This window comes from Solea senegalensis, linkage group LG21 (assembly GCF_019176455.1).
Source record: "Solea senegalensis isolate Sse05_10M linkage group LG21, IFAPA_SoseM_1, whole genome shotgun sequence".
NCBI classification, from domain to species: domain Eukaryota; kingdom Metazoa; phylum Chordata; class Actinopteri; order Pleuronectiformes; family Soleidae; genus Solea; species Solea senegalensis.
The window spans coordinates 15301037-15323084 of record NC_058040.1 but is presented as its reverse complement, the minus strand read 5'-3'; the positions used below and the strand labels follow the sequence as shown (position 1 = coordinate 15323084).

General features: G+C 43.3%; 1 protein-coding gene across 6 annotated transcripts in view; it reads left to right on the top strand.

Annotated features, from left to right (window-relative positions):
- The first annotated feature begins 27 nt into the window (after positions 1-27).
- The window catches only part of tln1 (talin 1), a 48314-nt gene continuing 26293 nt past the window's right edge, over positions 28-22048 (top strand). The window contains exons 1-19 of one of the 6 annotated variants that reach the window (XM_044011877.1): positions 28-205; positions 10086-10162; positions 12838-13000; positions 14159-14256; positions 15132-15261; positions 15360-15512; positions 15843-15985; positions 16079-16206; positions 16286-16346; positions 16553-16657; positions 16811-16966; positions 18070-18171; positions 18943-19019; positions 19142-19322; positions 19428-19541; positions 19632-19740; positions 19919-20127; positions 20280-20378; positions 21203-21262. In XM_044011877.1, the coding sequence (XP_043867812.1) occupies positions 12871-13000; positions 14159-14256; positions 15132-15261; positions 15360-15512; positions 15843-15985; positions 16079-16206; positions 16286-16346; positions 16553-16657; positions 16811-16966; positions 18070-18171; positions 18943-19019; positions 19142-19322; positions 19428-19541; positions 19632-19740; positions 19919-20127; positions 20280-20378; positions 21203-21262 (2055 nt within the window). In that variant the 5' untranslated portion in view covers positions 28-205; positions 10086-10162; positions 12838-12870. Of the gene's footprint in view, positions 209-2785; positions 2903-10085; positions 10163-12837; positions 13001-14158; positions 14257-15131; positions 15262-15359; positions 15513-15842; positions 15986-16078; positions 16207-16285; positions 16347-16552; positions 16658-16810; positions 16967-18069; positions 18172-18942; positions 19020-19141; positions 19323-19427; positions 19542-19631; positions 19741-19918; positions 20128-20279; positions 20379-21202; positions 21263-22048 lie in introns of those variants that run through there. The other 5 variants (XM_044011878.1, XM_044011879.1, XM_044011881.1 and 2 more) reach the window with 5 other exon arrangements.

Below are 22048 nucleotides of genomic sequence, written 5' to 3'. Positions count from 1 at the left end.
CAGGGTGGAGTCTGAGCAGCCGCACTGCTGCCGCCGCCGCTTGCTGCAGCTCCGAGCGGACACAGTCACAGGGAGGAACCGAGGGAGCCCGAAGAAGAACCCGAGCACCAGGCGCTTCTCACCGGGACACAGACAGAGAGGAGAGCGCCGCCATCTGTCCACATCTGCGGGCGGGAAGAACCGAGCAGCGAGCGCGACAGACGAGGTGGTGAGAAAGCTCCAGAGTTTGTTTGAGAAGTTTGAAAAGTTTCCACCATTGTAGAGAGAACAGTCTGTGACGTCAGCAGCGAGTCGAGGCAGGAAAAGTTGGTGAAAAGTCGAGTGTGTGTGTCTGTGAGTGTATGTGTGTGTGTTACACAGTGAGGGTGTGTGTGGACTTGTTGTGTATCTCTGCTTCATCAACAGACATGTTCATCTTCGGGCGTTTGTATGTGTGTCTGTGTGAGCGTGTTGTGTAATCAGTTCCGTATTTAAAGCAGTGACACCTCGGCTCTAACTGCGGAGGGTTATCGTACTCTGGGTGTGTTGTGCAGCGGCACAGAAAAACGTCGCCCCGGGCCGTGAATTCTTCCACCGCTGTGACGTGTTGTGACGTGACGCTCCGAGCGACACGTTTGTAGGCTAACAGGAAGTTAGCTTCTGTGTGCATGTGAGGGAGTTAAAACAAGTAACATCAGGTGTGCGTGTCTGTGATTTATTTAAAGGGGTAGTTCACATTATTTGAAGTTTTGGAGTGTGGTTGTATGAGGTTCTTGAACATAGTCAGTCCTGACTGTGCTGTGAGTGAGCGCCCCCTGTGTCGAGAACCAGACTGACACACAGAGGCTAGCTCTCAGTGAACACAGTCGTTCTCCCACACTGGGTTTGAACCGAATGAAGGATTTCATACACCGGATTCACAAAATAACAGATAAAGCTGTGAGAATGTTCTTAAAGTGTCATAGATTAAGCTGATATTGCTTTTATTAGAATAGTGTTTTGTTAATTGGTCACTACTTCATGCCTCCTGGTGGTGGCGCTTATCTCAGTTGAATAGTAAAGTGAATGGAAGGGGAGCTGTTGTGGACAGTGATATGTATTCATGTACAGCAACCAATAACAGCAGGGTTGACAGTCACTCAGGTCAACGTGACAACAGGCTGCACTTCTCACCGTCACGTTCACCTGTAGATTTAACTGAAGCGGACAGATTTCAGAAAAGTTCACAGTTGGACGCATTTAACCTGCAAAACTCGGACATTTGCACCTGGGAATTATCTGTTTTTTACTTCAATATTAATCCGCAAACTTTATATTCAGGAACATGGACTTTTAGCTTCAGGGTTTAACTTTGGTGTTAAACCCCAGAACATAGATTTTTAACTTCAAGGTTAAACCTGCTCACATAGACATTTTAACCCAGAGCATCTATTCTCAACTTCAGGATTATTCTGAGAACATGGATTTAAAATTTTAACTTCAGGATTGAGTCTTGAACATCAGGATTAAACCCTGGATTTTTACTTACTCAGCCTGTGAGGCAACACCGTCTTAAGCAGCTCTATAAAAAGCTCAAATAAACTTTACTATCAACTCTTCAGGAGCTGAAGTTACATGAGTGAACATGCTGAAAACAGACCTGTGTTGCTTCCATTTCCACTCACATTTTCTTCTTCTTCACTCTTGCTCTTTGGAAATCACCGTCACTCTGAATGTACGACTAGACGATCAAGCCTGCTAACTTGAATGTAAGTAGGTCTGGAATTGGATCAAATTGGCCTTGAAAAGGTCATTGTAGTGGGTCAAAATACTGATTTGGTGATATATCTTCATCCTTCCCTGTGAGTTACGATAATTGATACACCAGGGAAAATTTCGTAGTGGACAGAAACTTCGGTGGAAGTTACCTGGCTGAAGAATTATGGAGTTTACAGCGGGATAATGGTGGAGAAAGCTACGCTAAGAGATGCTACGTCCATGTTCAACACATAGACTTTATGCACTTTGTTCTCTATGCTGTGAAAAAATCCTGCACTTTTAACTTTTGTTTTCTTCAGTTAGACAGATATCGCGATATCGCTGTATGATTGTCTCGCAATACATTGAATATCACAGAATCATTGTATCGTGATATTGTTGGTATTGTGTATTGTATGGTATCGTCAGGTACCCTGTGATTCTCACCCCCTAATTGTTATTGAATTATCACTCATGGCAGATCTGATGACTCGGTCTCTCTGGGAGTCTCCTGCTATTTGTAAAAAATATAATTTTAGATTAAATATTGTCTGGATCTATACAGTCTTATTCTACAGACTGAACATCTTTGTTTTTCACAGATCTGCACTAATATCACACAGTAATCCTGTGTAATCCAGAATAAAAATTACCATTCCCTCTGATATCGCAAATCACAATTGGAATTCCTGTCAAAAATGATTGCAATTTGATATTAATTCAAAATCGTTCAGCCCTAGTGTGAACGTAGTTTGGCGTGAATGTTGTTTGGACCGCCTATAGAGGACAGTTTATGTCCTCATTTGACATCACACGGTATAAATCATGTCTCTGATGACATTGTTTATGGCCGTACATAAAATATTGCATGGTTCTTCATGTGTCAGCGTCTCAGTCCCTCTCACACCCCTTAAGGAAACCAGCCTCTCTCTGTCTGTGCTGCAACTCTCTCTCTCTCTCTGACTGTAGTGTTTTCACTCGACCATATTTGGTCAAGGCAACATGTGCTCCCACCAGAAACAGTTTGTTTTAGCCCAGAGCCAATTCTCAGGCTCGTGTCAGACTCAGAGCCTGGAGCTCAGTCAGATCAGTGAGGAGGATGTGCAGCTGTGTTTGAACATCACACTCCGCTGGATGAGAGCAGATGCTCGTCCGCGTTTGACCTGTCGCCACCACCGACACCGAGGTGATGTTGACAAACATTTAATTTCCCCTCTGCAGACAGATTCATGGGTCGTGTAAAAGCTGTGATGATGCAGAACCTCACAGACCAGTCCACACACTGACCTCAGAGGGTTTATTTTAACTCCGCACCTCAGAGTTATTTTCATCACTGAGTAATAATGTTGATTATTCTCTGGTATTAGAGAAGCTGGGGCTTCTTTTATTTTTGAAAACTAACAGTGGAGTTTGTGTTTCGTTGTGGACGAAAAAGGGAAGTTATTTGTCACTTTGTGAACGCCACACTCTCCTACACCACAGCCCATAGAGAAAACCAGCGATTTTACACCACAGCCAACAGGAGTTGTTGATCCACTGCTGTCTCCTTCACTCACTTCAAAAGTGTTAATTTGTGACTTCTGTGTTTGAAATATTTCAGTCAGATTCACCTCAGTGACATGAACCTACCAAATGAGGCAGCAGTATACCAGCAGCTCCTGAGTCACTGTGAGCTAAAATCAATGATTTTCCTCATTTGGTGCAGGAGAGTGAGCAGTTGACCAACTTCAGTTTAATATGTTAGAAAACGCTGTCTAACAGCGATATAAAGCAGTTAACATATTCTGAAGATGTCATAGTGCTTTGTGTCAAAACCTCATACAACCACATTTTAAAGTGTTTAAAGTGTCCAGTGAGTGCAATTTGAATAAAACTGGCAGAAACTGAAGATTAAGTAATCATATTTAATTTCCTACAAGTGTGCAATTATTTGATTGTATGGATTGCTGTTTTTCATAACCCCAAAATTAGCCTTTCATATTTATATTGGGAGCCTGGTCAGCGTTATGGAGGCCGTCATCTTGCGCCGCAGTGTTTTTACAGTAGCCCACAAAGGACAAGCTCAGCATCTTTTGAGTTTTGATGCTAACTGAAGGCTACGTATGTTCTCCAGAGTGAGGTGAAGGAGATCCAGCTGAAGCATGCAACTCAATTTCCACACACTGTACTTTTAAGTGAATGGAAATTAAAGCAGGAAATGGTATGCATAAATGTATGTTTATATTGTACATTTCGAAGCAGCCAGTCTTGTTTTCCATTGGTCAACTTCCTGTGGGTTGAAAACAGTTTAAAATTGGAGATGAGATTTTATCTTCCCTCTGCCAAGAATCTCTCCGTCCTCACATTCCTCTACTCCACTGGGATTGGCTGCTGCATTTAGTTCATGCGTTCGCTGCCACACTGACATGAGGCCGAAATAAAGCCTCTCTCTCTCTTTCCCTCTCACTCTCTCTCTCTCGGTCTCCTTTCTCCTCTGCCTGTCTCTGCGTCTCTGTCTCCGTCCCTTTTGCTGCCGCTGGTATTCCAGAGGAATGCACAGTTGAATTCCTCTGCGGGGCTGGAGGCTGCAGCGCCGCGGCCCGAGGCTCATGTTGCTCTGCTAAATACGTACCGCCGCAGCCGCTGCTGCTCGTTTTAAAGGATGGAGCCAGAGGCCAGACGCATTAAACACTGCAGTCGAATCCCAACGCACAAAAGTGAATCATCACGCTGATGAATGTGGACGTACACAAACCTACAGGGTTTCCCCTCATGGAGGAAAAATGTCAACACTCAGACACAATGAAAACTTGGACCTTGATTTAAAGCTCCAGTGTGTAACTTCTGTTGCCAAAACACGGCTAGTGTCACTGCCACCGCAGACTTACCACAAACCTCAGATGAGTCACAGTTCAAATACGAAGACATGTACCTAATCCCCAGTGCCGCCCACTGCTCCTGGATGGGTTAAATGCTGGTAATTGATTACTGATCAGTGTATTGTTGCAACTCTAGTGACACTGAGAATGTAGAAAGAAGATGGTGGACACTGTGAAATGACGCTCTTCCACTATACATTTCCAGCTCGACTCTACTCGGTTTAGTTGGTTTTTCATCACTATAGTAAATCCTCAATGTGGGCGGAGTCATCATAGCACGGCTGCATAAAAATGCCGTGATGTTGTTTTATACGCGACACAAACTCACAAACTAGTAACTTGTAAAGTTGTTTTTGCAGTTGTTTTCGGTGTGACTGAGTCATTAGAATCAGTCACTGAACTGACATACCACTGAACGGGTCATGATTCGGCTCATGATCTGCCGTCGCTAAATAAACCAGACTCCTCTCTTACATATTGAGATTTTAAAACATTAGATTATGGAGATGTTTTCAGGTTTATTAAGTCTTTTTAACTGATTGCACATTGTTCATTTGGATTCATGTGTTCAGACGTCGTGCTCATGACTCTTCCAGCAGTGACGACACTCTCTGACCAATCAGAGGCCGGCAGTCTGATGACGTCACATTTTAGTATCGGTTGAGCTAATCTAACCTAATTTCTGAGGAACTGGTTAAGTTAAGTGCTTGAATTGTGGTAATGGTCAAGGTCAGGCTTAAGCATTAACTAGCTGTAGCTGTGGTTGAAGATCAGTCAGGGATAATGCTTTGGTTCGTCTGTCCACATGAGTGGAAGTGAATGCAGTGACCTGAGAAGACGAGCTTGGTGCAGACTCGTGAAGACCACATGTGGTGGTGTTTTGGTTTAGAATGAACCCTGTCTTAGCGGAGATCACACATTTTCACACTGACTGTGATGACTCAGCAGTTTAACAGAGATGCTTTAAAGGTGCAGAACACATTTTCCATCCCCCTCAAGCACAGAAACTGTAATGCTACATTTCTTTAAGAAGACTCTTTTTTTTCAAAAATGTCAGGTGTTTTTATGTGTAAATTAAGAAACATACACATTTAAACATTGATCGAACTTCAGTGTCTGATCATATGTGAAGTTTCAGCGTTCCATCCGGTAACAGGCAGTTGACATGTTGTTGTGGTCGTGTTTGTGTTGCTCATGTCACAGCTGGGTAAACATGTATCTATTTCTGGTGTCAGACATGTTACATCTGCACTCGTTTAATCTTCAGTCCACGTGGTGACGTGTCCTTGTGGAGGGGGAACACTGACCCCTGAATTCCCCCCGCTGTTGCAACAGTGTGTGGAAGTGATGTGAAACACAGTAGAAATGATTATGAGTGTGTGACTGTGGTCAGCGACATCACAAAAGTCCTTTTAATGAATTTAAACGGTCTGTGAGGGGTCAGTCGGGCGGAAATGCCTCCAGCATCAGCAGGTCAGCGGTTTCACTCCCAGGAGGCGGGGTCATTAGCCCCTAACTGCTTCCTGTCTCTCCTTCACTGCATCTGTACTATAAAGCAGCTTCTTAGAGACGTCCGACCAATGATTAGTTTATTTGTCAGCAACACTCTCTGTCCCTGGTGGTTAGGCTTTACTACTGTACAATTATCAAAAACTACATCAGTAAAACGTTTGCATATATACAGGATAGAAATATCAAAGAACATGTGCATATGTGACAGCCAGTTTTTCACCTTTCCATTAAACATTTTCACGTCAGTTAGTGTTTTCATTTTGTCGGTAAGGCACAACAAAAATCAATCCCTTTTATGTACCTTGACTAAGACGACGGCAACAAAAAAAACAACAACTTAAACATCGCACTTATGACTAGCACTTCATAGTTTGGCTTACTTGAAGCTCTTACTTACTTCTAGCTCTTATTTGTACCCAAATGTTTAAATGCACTTATTGTAAGTCGCTTTGGATAAAAGCATCTGCTAAATGACATGTAACATGTAACAAAGAAGTGAAAAAGACGACTGACTAAAGGTAGTTTTCAGCTGCCAACCTTTTTTCAGAATTAGAGAGAACATTCTCTTGTGGTGTGTGTGGTAGTGGACGCCGTGGTCAAGAAAATAACGGTAAATTAAGTCAATACGAGGCCAGGGGCTGCAGGGGGCGGGGCTACAGTAGGCTGGTTAAGGCCATGAACACACAGGAAGTTTCAGTGCTGCTGGTGATGAAGACAGTGGGGCCGACTGGTTTCACAGAACTGCTCTTCAGGCGTGTGGTCTGTGACCACAGCTTCTGTTTGTGTTTTAATCAGAATGTCAGCAGTTCGATTCCCAGCGTGTGTTTGGAACCTCCTCCCACCTCTTAACAGCAGGATGTGCCCTCCGTTCATCCAAGGTGATAAACCTCAGGTTGATACGAGGGAGCGTCAGTTTTTTTTGACCGTGTATGATGATGTTTTTATGTAATATTGAGAAGCTCCGTCATCCGGGAGGGGCTCAGAGTTAGCCACTACTTCCTGAATTGAGAAGAACCAGATGAGTTGGCTCCTGGACACCACCCTGGTGAGGTGTTCCGGGCACGTCCCACTGGGAGGAGGCCCTGAGGAAGACCCGGGACTTGCTGGAGAGACCGTGTCTCTCGGCTGGCCTGGGAACGTGAGAGACATATGTTTTTGGTTGGATTGAACTGAATTATTCAAATTTACAGAATCGTGAGAGAAAGACAGCTGCTCCTCAGTGACAGCCATATGCTCACTACTCTATCGCCATCGTATTAACCTGTTTGTGATTGGTTCCATTTTGTAGGAGATTCTGAACTTGGCTTTAACAGCGTCCTTGCCAGACGTCTTTTTTTGGGTGTTTTTTTTTTATCAGATTTGACTGATGATTCCATATATGGTGCATTAAAAGTCAGGTTATGGTCACGTTATATTCTGGTTTGTTGGTCAAAATATCAATGTGGTGACATATCCTTCCTAATTAACAAATTAAGGCGCTCCAAAGTAAACAGTCCCTGCTAGTTTCACTCACCGGGCGTCACTACTTCATGTCTCAATGTCTTCAATGCTCAAATGAATGAGGGAAACTTGGACGGAAGTTTACAGCAGAATAATGATGGAGAAAGCTACGTTAAGAGATGCTCCATCCACGTTCAACACACAAACTTTATGACTTTATGTTGTGAATAAATCGAGAAATTGGGTAGCAAAATATGTATCACGTGGCCCATGTATCACGTATGGTATCGCGAGACTCCCTGTGATTCCCTCCCCTATTTGTTGGTGTCATTCAAATGGCTGTCGAGTGGAGACTGTTTCCTAGAAAGACCTTGGTGGGATCTCACGGTTGTGACAGTATGAAACCGTTGTTAATCCCATGATTGTGTGATGATGATGATGATGATCCCTCAGCAACAGTAGTGTGTTGTTCTGCTACAGCGAGATAATCCCAGTGACCCTGTGGTCAGATATGGACACTGTGATGGACAGTATCTGACAGCTGCATGTTCTGCACTCAGTGTTGACTGACGGTTGACTCCTGAGTCCGGACAGGAAGTGATGTCACATGTCAGCTGACAGAGGACGGATACTGCTCTTTAGCAAGTGTTGATAAAGAAAAATACAGGAATTAGTGTTTTTTCCTGATGACTCTGCACACATGGACTGAGCAGGAAGCAGGGAGTTGGTGTGTGTGTGTGTGTAATCTTGTATTAGTTACCATTTTCTGGCAAAAAAAAAACCCAAAAACACTGTCCTGGTCAGGACCAGTCCTGTTCCTAATGAGGCAGGACTACATTTCTGAGGAACTAGTTAAGTTTAGTGTTAAGATTTGAATTGTGGTTGGGTTGTTAATTGGTTATGGTTAAGTTTAGAGATGACTGTTTACACTGTCCAAAGTAATGAAAAATCAGTGCAGTAAGAAGACCAGCTGTCCAAATCTATGCGTCTCTATGTTGGTCAACATCAACCAAAATAGGGTTCCAGAACACATTGTCCAAATGTATCTGTGATGTGATGTCATTATAAGGACATTTTCCAGGTTGCTCAGCATCGTGCAGTATTATACACATTAGACTAAAATATACATCATTATTTGGTGGATATTATGTCGTTATGACATCACCATGACATCCCAAAAGGAAGTCATGCGATACCCAATGAATCCAATAAGATCAGAGACATTGATCGGTTTGAAAAAAGCTTTGAAACTGTGATTGAAAGAAGTGACAAATTACTGACATAATGAAATTTATAATAATTCTTAATTTCAGTTGTGGTCATAGTAGAAATTTTGTGTGGTCTTTACGATTTTAAAGGGCTTTTTGAGGAATAACACTTGATTTTATGGACAGTATTAGGATTATAATTTAGTTTAGGTGAGGATTTGGTCAAGATTTAGGTTTAGGCATTTAATTATGATGGTTAAGGTTAGGGTAAGGTGTTAATTTTTCTCGATGAGTGAGTCCTCACTAAGAATGCTGTACAAGTGTGTGTGTGTGTATGACCTCTGATGCCTCTCTTCCTGTCAGGCTGCCTGTGATTGGCTACTGTGAACTCTTCCTCATTTCTCACTAACTACAGTTGTTTCTGTTGTGACTCTGTGAAACTTCCTCTGCCTCTTCACACACACACTTATCTGTCGCTCATCAAACTGGAGACGGATGAGTACTCAAACGCACACACACGCACACACACACACACACACACACTCACAAACAAACACACACACACATCCCTGGATTGGCAGCAGAGTGCTGAGGCCGGACGCAGCCCTCCACTGTTGGGAGGATACAAATGGCTCAAATGTCCTTTTATGGCATGTGAGTGCTTTTTAAAACAGGAAGTGACATCAGAGCATCTGAGCGGGATCTTACAAGAACACAGTCATTCCAGAGTAGAGGAAGACCCCCCTCCCCAAACACACACACACTTACACCTCCACCTCCCCCAAACTGCAGCAGCTCAGCAGAGTAAGAGTGAGTCAGTGCAAACATGTTGCTGCAGAGTGGAGTCGACGGGAGTCTAAAAAAACCAGACTCAGCCTGTAAAATATGTGACTGAGCTGCACAGAGAGAGCACAAAAGTGAGTGTGTTCCTCTGCGAAAACACTGTTTATGTTCAATTATATCCGCTGCCAGTGAAACATTTGCATTTATTCTGTGCCAAGTATTTGTTCCAGCTCTGTGGTGGGAGGAGCCAAAGCTCTATGTTCTTCTGACAGCTAGATCGAGAGTGTTTAATTCGATCAAAAACACATTATTGTGGTAGTCCAAAATGCATAAAGACCTGTTAGTCGGACTTAACTAAATTTAAAATTTCTGAAAGTTGGACAAACACACGCAGATAATGAGAAGGAATCTGCAAAAGTTTTGTATCGTGTCAGCATTTTTGGGAGCAGCACCACATACAGGCCTGGCGTACATACGTATATACAGTACATGCAGTGTTTAAAGTTATTTTGGGGTATATGAAGACATTTCTTGCCTGGTTATAACTTGGCGTTTTGTTTGTCTCCAGCCAGGGAAGAGGAAAAAACCCGGAGCTGATCATCTGACTGGGCCGGAGTGCTGTCACTCAAACATCGTTTACATCAGGTATTAAAAATACCGCTCTCATCAGAATTACTATTTTTACGTAGTTCTATAAAAGGGGGTTTGGTAAATATTGTTTTTGTGTCTGCGCTGACAAAAGTTCCATATGTACCATTTTAGCTCTGGTTTAACTTCAGGTTAGGGACTTTTACACGATGAACTTAGACATTGCTGCCCTGTGTGGTAACCACAATTCTTCTGTTCTATTTATGAATTCTGTTGACGAAATGTCACTTATGCAGTCCTGATGGCCGGCTTATGTCACTTGATCTGATTGAGTTTTAATGATGGTTGTAACAGGTAGTTGAATGTGGTCATTTTCTTAGCCTAAACATAGTTTTCAAGTGAGAACGAACCTTTTGTCTTTACTACGTTACCCAGGATGCAACAGGTGTATCCTGATGTCGGACACCTCCACACCAGCATTCTTAGTGAGGACACTCACAACTAAATGCCTAACCGTTAACCCAGAGGTTTCAAACTATCAATTTCATGAGGCCCGACACTTAATAGTCACCAAAGTGTCCTCACAAAGATTAAAGATTAAATTCAAATCTCAGCCCTAAACTTAACCAGTTCCTCAGAAGTGAGGTTCTGCCTCATTAGGACCAGGTTTTGGTCTCCATGAGGACTACTGGTCCTGACAAAAGGTGACACACACACACACATATAAAAAGCTTTACAGCACAGCAACATCCTCCTGGGATTGACGACGGAGCCAGAAACAGAAAGAGGAACTGATAGTGACACAGTGTCAGCAGGATGTGTGTCTGTGTGTGGTATGTGCGAGAGTGTGTGTGTGGGTCAGTGTGGGTGTCAGGGTGTCTGTGTTGTGACATCCAATCCCAGTGAGGTGTGATGCCAGCGCATGCCGTGCTGCTTTTCCCTCACTGCGCTGCCGCCAACAACAACGTCCTCTCTGAACGGCTCCTGGTCACAGGTCAATCACCAGCTGTGACTCACTTTTACTTTTCTTACCTTATTTGCTTCAACTTCAAGGTTGTGGGTTCAGTTCCTGGCTCTGCTATATGTCTGCATGTCAACGTGTCCTTGGGCATGACATTTATAACCCCATGTTGCTCCTGGCCCCATGTTCACTTCTGAGCTGTCGCTCCAAAGCTCAGTAGCCAATCAGCAGGCATCGTCCTAAGGCCCCGCCCATTGTCAGAATCACAAACAAATACCCAAGGAGCGCAAAGAACAAGTTTGGAAAGAAAGCAAAAGAGAAGTTATATAGAAAAAGCGCTGCACATGGATGCTCTGTATGAAAGTGTGAGTGAATGGGTGTGAATGTGAGAATGTGTGAATAGCAAAAATGTAGTGTAAAGCAGCTCTGCGTGGTCATCAAGACTAGAAAAGGGCTCTATAAATACAGACCATTTACCATTTTATGTGTTTTTTTAGACCACTAGATACTGCCATCTTAAATTGTAATTTACTGCAACTGCATTTCACACTGGTTTGGTTTCTTTGTGGCCGTGTAAATATAAGTAGCCTTCCTCATTTTGAGAACACACACACACACAGTTTGGCAGAACCTGGAACTTCTCTGAACATCTCTCTTCCTCATAAACGTTGCCAAGCTTTTAACCCAAGCTGAGTTGGAATTAGTTGGAGATGGATCAGCTGACCTGTAAGCACAGTTTAAAGCTAAAAGGAGAAGAGGGAGGATGTTTTTAGATTCACCAAAAATTGTTCTCTGTAAAAGGAAGTTACTGGAATCAGCTCTTATCTTGTCTTAGCTTAGCTTATGTTGCATTCCAGTTAACGTCCCAGTTAGCTCCGTGAAAGGAGTTATTCCAAGTTGTCTTGCTAGCTAGTGTGAAAGCAGATTTTTGTTTTTTAATGTCGTACTGTCCAGTTATAGTGTCACTTTAGACCACATGTGTCAAACTGGTGGCCCGGGGGCCACATGTGGCCCTCCAATCGATTACAAGCGGCATGCCCACCACTGTGCGAGGTGATGGAATAGAGACAGAATATAAGACTCGTCATTATTTGCTAAATTTTCAATTTAACTATTTTGCATCATAAATATGTTTTTATTGTGAATCATTTTATATCAAAACAAGCACTTTTACTTTGCAATTCTGTCTAATATCATAATGAATATCTTATAAGGCCCACCGGCTACTATATAGTTTCAAAAGTTTCAACTTTTTTCCTCTATGTCGGCCCCGCTTGACCAGAATAGATGCTCATTGGCCCCCAGGTCATTTGAGTTTGACACCCCTGCTTTAGACCATTTATGAACTATGAAGTAATTTCAAAGACATCATTCTCCAACTGTGTGACGCATAGTGAAGCATGCCATGTATAGGATTTTATTGGATTCTACATTTTTATCTGTCCGATATCCGATCCAGTGATTTTTGCCAAATGGACAAGATTAGCTCCTTAGTTAGCAAACCTAGCTATAATGCCCTCCAATGTTGTATACCATGTACCACCTGTGAAAATATTACGCTCTTGAAGTAACACCATGATTATCAACATTAAATTACAGTGGTGTAAATAGGTCAAGCTAAGTCAGTTTACGGACACTGGTATAGCAAAATTAGCTTAAGATGGTGCAAAAGCTTGCATACCACTGGTGGTGCAGGTACCACACTTTGAGAAGCATGTGTTTTATGAAGTACAGTTGACTTGACTCCGTGTGCTCGCTGTGCCCCCTGCAGGTGTGAGCTGAGTGGAGGTGAAGAGCAGCAATCATGGTGGCCCTGTCACTGAAGATCGGTGTGGGGAATGTGGTGAAGACCATGCAGTTCGAACCCTCCACCATGGTGTACGACGCCTGCCGCATCATCAGGGAGAGAGTTCCTGAGGCTCAGCTCGGCCAGCGTGAGTTCTCCCACCTGTCTGTCTGTCTGTCTGTACACACACTAACCTGATCTGTTAAAGTCATAGTTCAGGATTTTTTCAGTCTGGTTATATGAGATAACCTTTGGAAGGCTTATTTCATATAATGGTTTTCTTTGCATAGCAGCCATTTTGACAACTCTCAACCCAATGGTAAACTATTGTGACCCAAACTTACAGCCTTATCTGTAACAGCTAATATTTGTTTTATTTGGTTAACAGACATATACACATAAATCTGAGCTAAAAAGTTGGAAAAAATCAGCAACATTTGTTTTCAGGTTGTTGATCAATTGCTGCTGTCATAAGAAATTTCAAATGTGTCATTTTGTGATTTTTAGTGTTACATTTTCTTTGTTTAGATTGACCTCAATAACACAAACTTGACCAAAGGGGGCAATAGCAGACCAACAACTCCTGTGACCCTTCAAGCTTAAATTGTTGATTTTCTCAATGGACTTTGGTGTGGGAGAGTGAGCAGCTTAAAACGTGATAAAAACTTACATTTCCCTGTTGTAAAAGACTGTCTTACAGTAAAATAAAGCAAGGAAATTACTCTTAAGACATCATATATTTAATTTTTGTGAGCCGTTTATTCATTGTTTAAAACCCTACTTCAAAAGTCCTTCACTGTCCCTTCTGTTATGACCAGATATGTAAAATGGACGTTGTGCATTCCTGTCACTGACCTCTTCCAAGAAAATTAAAATCAAGCCATTCAAGCTAATTAAAAGTGAGAAATGTCTCTCGTGATCCTGGTGATTTTGGATCTTAGCGGAGGATTTGTGACCTTGCCATTTCGGCGGAGCTGATTACAGACTCTGCAGCTAAAAACAGCTGGAAACTGAAAGTAAGAGCAGCTCCACAGAAGCATCAGCTGGCCAGTTGTGTCGCGTTACGTAATTTGTGGTGGTTGCTTGTTTCAACCTGTTTGTCAATTCACATTCAGGAAGACAAAGATTTGGGAGCTTGTGTCTCCTCCAGCAGAGACTAGTGGTCCCAGTCTGAAATAAGTTCACAGCAGATGTTTCTGCTGAAATGATCCACTGACCCACATTAACATCAGATAATATGTCCTCAGTGAGCAGTTATCCACACACACACATGCCGTGACGCTCTGCTTCTGTTTCCTTTCTACAGCCAACGACTATGGGCTGTTTCTGTCCGATGAAGACCCAAAGAAAGGGATCTGGCTGGAGGCCGGAAAAGCTCTGGATTACTACATGTTGAGGAATGGGGTGAGTCATTCCAGCAGTGTGTCACTGTGGGCTCAGAATAGAGGGATGGTGGAACGCGTCCTCCTCCAGGCTCTGGAGAGTGATGCCACGAAGGGTCACAGGCTACAAACATCACCGGCTCAAATATCCATGCATCCATCCTCTGCCGCTTCATCCTTCACATGAGGGTCACGGTGGTGCCAATCTCAGCCGACATAGGGTGAAAGGTGGGGCGCAACCTGGACAGGTCGCCAGTCCATCACAGAGACACATAGAGACAAACAACCGTTCTCTCTCACACTCAAACCAATTTAGAGTGTCCAATTTACCTCATTTTGTGACTGGGGAGGGAAACCAGAGAACCTGGAGAAAACCCACGCACACATGGGAAGAATACCAATCCAAATATCCTATATATAGCATGCTTCCCCATATACAGACTGTAAAAATGTAGATGCAAATCAGCAAAAGCATTTTAGCTGAGTCATGTTGTGGGCCGTTTATTTCCTCTTTTTGGGAGAAGAATTTTATTTACACTGTCGGGATAATTGTGTCTTTGAAGTGCAAGCGGTACAAACCTTCTAGCAGCTGAACGGGTCGTCTTCCAACTGGAACGGTGGGGGTGTGATTCCTGGCTTTTTGAGTTTACCTGCCAATGAGTCCATAGGCAATACGTTTAACCCCAAATCACTCCCAGCAGCCTGTAAATAGGTTTGACAGATGGGTGATGGGGGGGGAAAGCTCTGTATCTAAATACAGACCGTTACTTACGCTGCAAAACCATGGTTTTCCTGTGGTACAGTGAGTCTGCTGGTCCCGTGTTTCTTTTTTAAACTGCATAAAGGTTAAAAAATATTGAATCTGACGAGTCATGGCTGGTCTCCTCCGTGTGTCAGGACACTCTGGAGTACAAAAAGAAGCAGAGGCCGCTGAAGATCCGCATGCTGGACGGCACAGTGAAGACCGTCATGGTGGACGACTCCAAGATCGTCAGCGACATGCTCATGACCATCTGCGCCAGGATAGGTCAGTGTGACGTCACCATCACCTCCACAGCCTTTGTGTGTCTGTGCCGTACGTGTACAGAGTTTATGTGTGTGTCATGTTTTTTTTTTATGTTCTAGGCATCACAAACTACGACGAGTACTCGCTGGTGCGAGACATTGGCGAGGAGAAGAAGGAGGAGACCATGGGGACGCTGAAGAGAGACAAGACTCTGCTGAGGGACGACAAGAAGATGGAGAAGCTGAAGCAGAAGCTGCACACAGACGATGAGTGTATGAGTGATTTTTTTTACCCTAATTGAACAGCTTCAGAGTCACTGTGATGTTTAAATGACATGCTGTCTCCACTGCCCCCTACTGTCTATTAACGGAAAACCAAGTCCGCGACCCGGTGTCCTCAGAATCGGGAGGTTTCACGAGAGTTGCAAGGTTCCGCTTCAACCATAACCAATTAATGCCTAACTCCTCACTTTAACCAAACCACAATTCAAGGTTTAGTCCTAAACACAACCAGTTCCTCAGGAATGGTGCTCAGCATCATTAGGACCAGGTTTTGGTGTCCATGAGGACTTGATTGACCTGCTGGTTGGTGTTTGTCTTCAGTGAACTGGTTGGACCACGGCCGGACGCTGCGAGAACAAGGCGTGGAGGAGACGGAGATGTTGCTGCTGAGGAGGAAGTTCTTCTACTCGGACCAGAATGTGGACTCCAGAGACCCCGTCCAGCTCAATCTGCTTTACGTGCAGGTACACAAACACTTTGCGCTGATTCTTCAGCTCTCGCCGTGACTTTTCTCACTGGTGTTCTTCGCTGTCCACACGTCCTGTTTTATTTTCCAGGCCCGCGATGACATCCTGAACGGGTCTCACCCCGTCTCCTTCGACAAGGCCTGCGAGTTTGCAGGTTACCAGTGTCAGATCCAGTTCGGCGACCACAACGAGGCCAAACACAAGCCTGGATTCTTAGAGTGAGCGCCGTCCTCGTACTTATAGTCTTATGTCTCCTGAAAAAAACTTTTGATTTTTATTTGGACTCTTTCTCCTCAGTTTGAAGGAGTTCCTCCCCAAAGAGTACATCAAGCACAAAGGAGAGAAGAAGATCTTCCAGGTAAGAACCAGGCTTTGTGGCCTTCAATGTCTTTAAAAAAGAGAAATTCATTACAAAAAGAATGAATTTTAAGGTTTAAATCTCATATATTGGCGAATACAAACCCTTGAGCTGATGTAACACCTAAAAAAACAGGATGTCTTGTGAGTGCTGGAAGGCAGCTGATGTGAGAGAGTTCACTTGTTTCCTGTCTCTCGTCCCAACAGGCTCATAAAAACTGCCAGAACATGACGGAGATCGAGGCCAAGGTCAGCTATGTGAAGCTAGCGCGCTCCCTGAAGACCTACGGCGTGTCCTTCTTTCTGGTCAAGGTGAGGAGAACGTTGGCTCCCAGCATGCATCTGTGTTTTGATGGGGGGGAGCCTCGTTTCATGAAGTCACCAAGTTACCAGGATATAAAAGTAACAGTAATCTGTTGATGTTATCGGATCATAGAAATGTTGCACGTTTACTTCCTGTTTCAGGAGAAGATGAAGGGCAAGAACAAGCTGGTGCCTCGTCTGCTCGGCATCACCAAGGAGAGCGTGATGCGAGTGGACGAGAAGACCAAGGAGGTGATCCAGGAGTGGAACCTGACCAACATCAAACGTTGGGCTGCTTCACCCAAGAGCTTCACTCTGGTGAGTGACACAGTTATCTGGAGTTTTTCCAGCCGTGTTCTCACATCAGGCTCAAGCTCAGACGTTGTCTGGAGATTTGATTGAGGAGAAGTTCTGATAAAATGTCTGGAGAAACTGTTGAGTCCCGTCTGGACAGTTTCAGAAACACGTCTGGACTTCATCGTGGCTCTGAAAGCAGCTTACAGTCTGATTTATGTGTCCTCACACAACACTTGGTAATTGTTTCTTGACAAAACTTAATTAGTTAGCACGCCGTTTTCAATTTTTGCTTCCGTTGAAGGTTTCAGTCATCTCCATGGTAACCCACCACACAATAATCCTCCAGCTGGCTCTCTTCTCCTTCTGTCTGCTTCTTTATTTGTGTCCTTAAAGGTTTTCAGAAGTCCAGATATGATGATTGAGTTAAGAGGAAGACGTTTCACATTTCATCCAAGAATCCTCTTGAGAGGTTCTGGAGTTCGTCAGAATCAAAGAAGCCTCCTGGATTGGAAGGGAAATGTCTTCAACTTAACTCTGGACTTCTGGAGTTCTTCAGAACTGATCTAAAGTTCTGGAGTTCTTTGGAAATTATCTTACGTTCTGGTGTTTTCAGTACTGAGCTGAACTTCTAGAGTCCATCAGAATGTAGCTCAAGTTCTGAGGTTCTTCAGAACTGGTTCTGTTTGTTTTCTGGTCACATGGTTGATATATCTGTGAAGGAAGAATTTACTGAATTCAAGAAGAATCCAAGAAACTGAAGGAGTCAGTGTGGTGGATGGAAGAGCCAAGAGAACATCAGGGAGATGTTTTGGGCCAAAGGTCCATGTCCAGACATGAACATGAAGACAATGTCAACCAGTCACACTGTGCGACAAAGTATAAATACATGTCAAGGGACGCTTATTTTTGTCCATTTCTGTCACTCGACACCCTTTTAAATTGTCCTGAGTATAAATCAGGCTTAAGTGTAACGGTGGCCACTCACCAAAGACAATGTGCTTCTGTGGAGCTCTATCAATCAACAGCATACCGAACATAACCTGGATTATTCCATTCCTGTGACAGAATATCTAGAAATACTGACACAAAACTGATGGATTTGAACAACATGTGTCTGCTCTCAGGACTTTGGAGATTACCAGGACGGTTACTACTCTGTGCAGACAACTGAGGGAGAGCAGATCGCTCAGCTCATCGCCGGATACATCGACATCATCCTCAAGAAGGTAACAGTCGACAGCAGGTGTTCTCAAACTCTTCAGCCCTGACCCCGACAATATAACGCGAGACTTGATATTCCTATTATTTCAGAGAACATTAACCACAGCAGAGTTTTTCCTCTTTAGCTGCAGGGTCAGTCAATCTGACATCATCACCTCAAGGGTCATATAATAAGAGAAACTCAGGCTTTTAGTTATTGTAACAAGAACTTATGTCAGTAAAGGATAAAAAAAGATGAAAAAACTCTTGACTTATGAGATAAAAAGTCAAAAATGATCAGATAAAAAGTCACATTTATGAGATAAATTGTTGATTATGAAATTAAAAAGCTAAAAGTTGAGTTAAATAGCAATTTTGTGGGATAAAAAAGTCACAATTGTGAGATAAACTCATAATTACAAATCAAAAATTTATTTTTTGAGATAAAAATTTATATTCATGTGTCAAAAAGTTGAAATTGGAAGGAAAAGTTTTCATATTTTAGACAGAAAAAGGTATTATTATGACATAATTAGTGAATTATGAGATAAAGTCAGTATAATAATAATGAAAATTGTGAGTTAAAAGGTGGTAAATATTAATTTAATAATCATAATTTTTGGATAAAAACTTGTTTTATGACAAAAGGTCATAGTTATGATTTAGAAGGTCATTATTGGCAGAGGAAAAAGTCTTAATTATGTGATAAAATGTCCAAATTAGACGGACAGTGTGAACCTCTGCTTTAGTTTGTGTTTGTTTGTTTCTCTGATGATTTTTCTTCTGTGTTCTCACAGAAAAAGAGCAAAGATCACTTTGGCCTGGAAGGAGATGAGGAGTCGACGATGCTGGAAGACTCCGTGTCGCCTAAAAAGTAAGGTTTTTTTCATCACAGACTCCGCCCACTAGTCACTTTTAATCTCAAGAGACTCGTACTCTGTGACGTCCACCCTCCCTCTCACCTGACGTCCCTCTGATCTCACCACCGTCCTGCAGGTCCACGGTTCTGCAGCAGCAGTTCAACAGGGTGGGAAAGGTGGAGACAGGCTCCGTAGCCCTGCCGGCCATCATGCGCTCAGGAGCCGGAGGACCGGAGAGCTTCCAGATGGGCTCCATGCCTCAGGCCAAGCAGCACATCACCAGTGGACAGATGCACCGGGGACACATGCCGCCACTGGTAAAACATACAGCCGGAACGCTCCGTGATGCTACACTACATCTCCAAATGTGGTAACTCTGTGGTCGTCACGGTGACGGTATTGTGGTGTGTGTGTGTTCACAGACGTCGGCTCAACAAGCTCTGACCGGAACCATCAACTCCAGCATGCACGCGGTCCAGGCAGCGCAGGCGTCTCTGGATGACTTTGACACTCTGCCGCCTCTAGGAACAGACGCGGTGAGAGCTTGCTCTGAAAGATGTCACCACTGATGTCACATCCTGTTTGTTAATCATACGTCTTTGTGTCTTTGTGTTGCTTCGTTTCAGGCGTCTCAAGCCTGGCGCAAGAACAAGATGGATGAGTCCAAACATGAGATCCACTCCCAGGTGGACGCCATCACAGCAGGCACCGCCTCCATGGTCAACCTCACTGCAGGTAGGACACGTTCCATCAACACGCTGATGGGTGGTGGGTTGCCGGGGTAACGGTGTTAGGTGTAGGAAGAGGCAAATAATGCAGTGGCAGTTAAGGAACTGCTAACTGGCTGTGATGTCTTCATCACTGCCTTCACAATATCACAAAATCTGATCAGATTTGGTCTTCCCGTCCTCAGGTGACCCAGCAGAGACGGACTACACGGCCGTGGGCTGTGCCGTGACCACGATCTCGTCCAACCTGACGGAAATGTCCAAGGGCGTGAAGCTGCTCGCCGCACTCATGGAGGACGAAGGCGCAAACGGGCAGCAGCTGCTTGGTGCCGCTAAGAATCTGGCTTGCGCCGTGTCGGACATGCTCAAGACGGCGCAGCCGGCAAACACCGAGGTCTGTACACGAAGGGACGACGACGATGTGGAGCTGTTTAGTGAGATATCTGTCACATCATGTGATCTCTTAGAGAGTTATAAGATTAAGAGACAGAGAGATGCGCACTCCTTGGATTAAACGATGTGTGATGTGTGTTTTTTTGTTTGCAGCCTCGTCAGAACCTGCTCCAGGCTGCAGGAAACGTGGGTCAGGCCAGCGGAGAGCTGCTGTCACACATCGGAGAGACGGACACCGACCCGCAGTTCCAGGTACGTCTGTTCAACTATGTGGTTCCTCATTGTCGCTCTGTATTTATCAAAGCTACGTGCAGCCACTCCATGCAGTCGCCCCTTTTTCTTACAAAAATCTGAGGTAGATCTGGTTGTTTGCAGTTACAAAACATGTAACTTCTGGTTGCCAGCAGGTGGTGCTATGAGTGTGCATCAGTAGTGACATGTGCGTGTCTTAGGAACAGGACTCGTAAATCGAAGTTTGGAGCAGATTAGAAAACAATTTCACAACCTGATCCTTACCGGAAACCCAATTTGTGCTGGTTTATGACAGTGGTGGTTGCCAGTCGCCATAAAACGAGGCGAAATAAGAAACCCTTACCTTAAGTTGTCAAGGAAATGCTTGTGGGAGTTTTACATTGTTGTTACCACTAGGTGGCAGTGTCACTTAACTCTCTCTCACCTTGGACACGACGTTCACTGACGTCCTCTACGAAGAGATGACACATTAAAACATCGTTACGCCTAAAAAGCTAAAAGGCTATCTAAAAAGCTTCATCATTTTTAGCCCCACAAAAGATCTTAAATATGAAGTTAATCCAGTTAATTCTGTAGGACTTGTACAACACCTGTATATGGTGAGGAAAAATCATGTCATCATGCAATAAATTCAAAATGGCAGACTTCCTGTTTAGGGAAATGGCTTTTTTTTGGGTGTGTGTGTGTTGCATCATTGTTGGTTGAGTTTGATGACATCAGCGCCACCCAGTGACCACATGACGACGTGTTTGTGTTCATGTTTGTGTTGTACTCATGTCTCCGTGTCTCATCTGTGTGTGTGTGTGTGTGTGTGTGTGTGACAGTTTCCAGGTAACGGATCTTTCAGGGGCGCACAGTGGAGACTCAGTTATTATCAGATCCTGGTAACACATGTGTTCCTCAAGGCCGACGCCTCCTTCTGAATAACCAATCAGATCAATCGCTTCTCCCTTGCCGCTGCTGTGAATAATAATAATCTGTCAATCAAAAGTTTAATTCAACCGTATATTTATGCCCAATAAAATAACACCTGAACAGCCGCACTCCTCACTTAAGTAAAGGGAAAAGTCTTAAGATTTCAGACTTAAGTGAGTTATTTATAAGCTAGAAGATGGGATAACAGATAAGACGGGATATTGAGGTGTAAGTTAAATTAAAAGATTTATCAGTTAAGGTATCAGATAAGGTAAGGTGTTAAGTTAAGAGATAAGTTAACAGATACAAAATAAGACATATCTTGAGGATTAAGTGATGTTTAAATAAGTAAGTTTATTTTTAGTTTAAAGATCTATGGCAAGTTATATAAATTATAAGATAATTAGGGTTAAAAGATAAGCTATAAGTTAGTAGATCAAGAGTTTTCGCAGCAATTGAAGCAAAATTGAATCAAACAACTGTTGTGCTTTGATATTCTTTTATTTTACATTATTTGGAAAAAATCTTTGCACTTTCATCACACAAAATTGTCTTGCATTGCAACTTTTTGAAGAAGTTGCAGTGAATTCCGGCGTATGTGTTCGTAGCAAATCAAAATAACGGCAAAAAATGTAAAATCCTGGAAGGACTGATGAACAAATTAGCAACAAAACATAGATTGTAACAGGATAAATTCAGTGTAGTTATATAAACACAATATATTAAAAAGATGTATCTAAGCAAAGTGAGGAGGA